We start from the raw sequence: 1843 nt of genomic DNA, 5'->3' as shown, positions 1-1843 counted from the left end.
CTGGTGAGACCCAACCTTTCCTGCCTCTTCAGGGCCAGTGTGTGGGGCTCCACCTCCAGCCCTTGATGCCATCTGTCTGCTCGCTCCTGGGGGGTGGGGGTGGGACAAGGGAGAGCAGTGCTTAGGGCCCCCATGGAGCCAAGGGAGGACTGTGGCAGGGAGAGGAAGAGGGGGTCCCTGCACTGGGTGCAGGGCTGTGCACCGCCCTTGAGCTATGACCCTATAGGAAGGAAGGACAGACACTCCCTTCCTTTTCCTTCCGGAAGGGATCCCGGGGTTGAGCCAACTATGGGCACTTGCTGGAGACACCACCTTCCTACTGCCTCCAGGGGCCGCCAGAGTTGCTGGTGGGCTCGGATGGTGGGGCAGAGAGGGGAGGCTGCCTCAATCCCCAGAGGTGGGCCAGGCAGAGTCGGATCTGGGGCATCACTTAGTACCCTGGCTTCTGCTCTGCTGCCCTGGGCACCGGAAGGGGGACTCCATTTGGAGTCAGGGCACAAGCACGTCAATTGGTTTCAGCCGCTTTTTGAAGTAAAACTATTTATCACCAAAGCCATGTTGCTTAACATGTATGTGGGGGAGTATACGCGGGGGTGGTGAGTGTGGGGGTCCCAGGATGGGTAGGGGATGGAAGCAAGCCCGTTCCTCAGGTAAGGGGCACCTTCTCTGACAGAAGATAGAGGCCGCTCCCTGCCAGCCCTGCTCCGAGGGTAGTGGCACTGGGGGACTGGGACTTCCCGGAGAAAGGGCAGGTGTCAGCGAGGGAGCCTGCCACAGAGGGGCGGGGCTCCCGGTGCTGCATCACTGCTGCTCCACCAGCCCCACGAACTTGCAGATGTCGTGGGCGAGCAGCTCCGGCTCCTCAAAGGCAGCAAAGTGACCCCCACGGGCCATGTAGGAGTAGGAGATGAGTTTCGGGTACTTGACCTTCACCCACTTTTCTGGGACGTGCAATAACTCACAAGGGAAGGCAGCAAAGCCTGTGGGCACGTGGACCTTCATCCTGGAAGAGACAGAGGTACTGCTGAGGGGGTAGGCTGTGGCCTGGCAGCCTGTCCCTCTCCGCAGGGGGTTCAGGGGACTGGGGTGGGGAGGGTCAGCTGGCCCACCCACAGGGAACCATAAAGCCACCCCCTCAATTCCAACCCACTATGAACCCCTTTTTCTGGAAGGGCTGCCCTGGCTGGAGACTGGGATGGGATGGCCTCACTCCCCACCTTTGTTCCCCTTTCCCTTTACTGTCCCGAGGGTCTTCGTCAGTTTAGGAAAGGGTGATGGGGAGGCCCCAGAACCCTCGGTGCTGCACCAGGCCAGCATCCTGGCCCTGGGGAGCCCGGGTTCCTTCCAGGAGCTGAGTGTGAAGGCAGAGGGGTTTCCCCAAACACCCCTGGGCCTGTGCTCCCTCCCTGCCCACCCAGTGCACCCCACAGGCCAGGCTGTACTTTTCTGCCGTCCAATGTCCCCCCTTGAGCTCCAGGCCTGGTGGCCCGAGCTCCCTGCCTTGCAGGGCCCCTCCTCAGAGGTGGGCTCACTGATGGTGCTTGTCAGCCAAGAAGCTGCCTCCCATGTTCTCCTTGTAGAAGCGCTGGGAGGAGGTGATGGTGCCCGTTGTCCAGTAGATCATGACGATGGTCAGCAGGTCGTCCAGAGAGAACTTCCTGGGAAAGCAGGAGGCCCCTCTCAGTGCCGGTTTCACGGTGAACAAGAGCTGCCACTTTTGGCTGCAAGCATTTGCCAGGCCCCGTGCCCACCTGGCTTGCTTCCTCAGACCTTGCTGCAAGGCCAGGGGTGTTGTCCCTGTGCCATAGGCAGGGCAGGCTAGGCCCAGTGTCGCCATCTACCA

General features: G+C 61.3%; 1 protein-coding gene across 3 annotated transcripts in view; it reads right to left on the bottom strand.

Annotated features, from left to right (window-relative positions):
• Positions 1–523: 523 nt before the first annotated feature.
• Positions 524–1843, bottom strand: part of EPHX1 (epoxide hydrolase 1) — a 30892-nt gene continuing 29572 nt past the window's right edge. For all 3 annotated transcript variants that reach the window (XM_053912632.2, XM_024576162.3, XM_045184423.3), the window contains 2 exons: positions 1533–1658; positions 524–1003 (listed from right to left, as the gene is read on the bottom strand). In XM_053912632.2, coding sequence (XP_053768607.1) covers positions 802–1003; positions 1533–1658 — 328 coding nt within the window. In that variant the 3' untranslated portion in view covers positions 524–801. The remainder of the gene's footprint in view (positions 1004–1532; positions 1659–1843) is intronic.

Source organism: Desmodus rotundus, chromosome 10, assembly GCF_022682495.2.
Source record: "Desmodus rotundus isolate HL8 chromosome 10, HLdesRot8A.1, whole genome shotgun sequence".
Lineage (NCBI taxonomy): Eukaryota > Metazoa > Chordata > Mammalia > Chiroptera > Phyllostomidae > Desmodus > Desmodus rotundus.
This window is presented reverse-complemented; position numbering and strand designations above follow the sequence as displayed.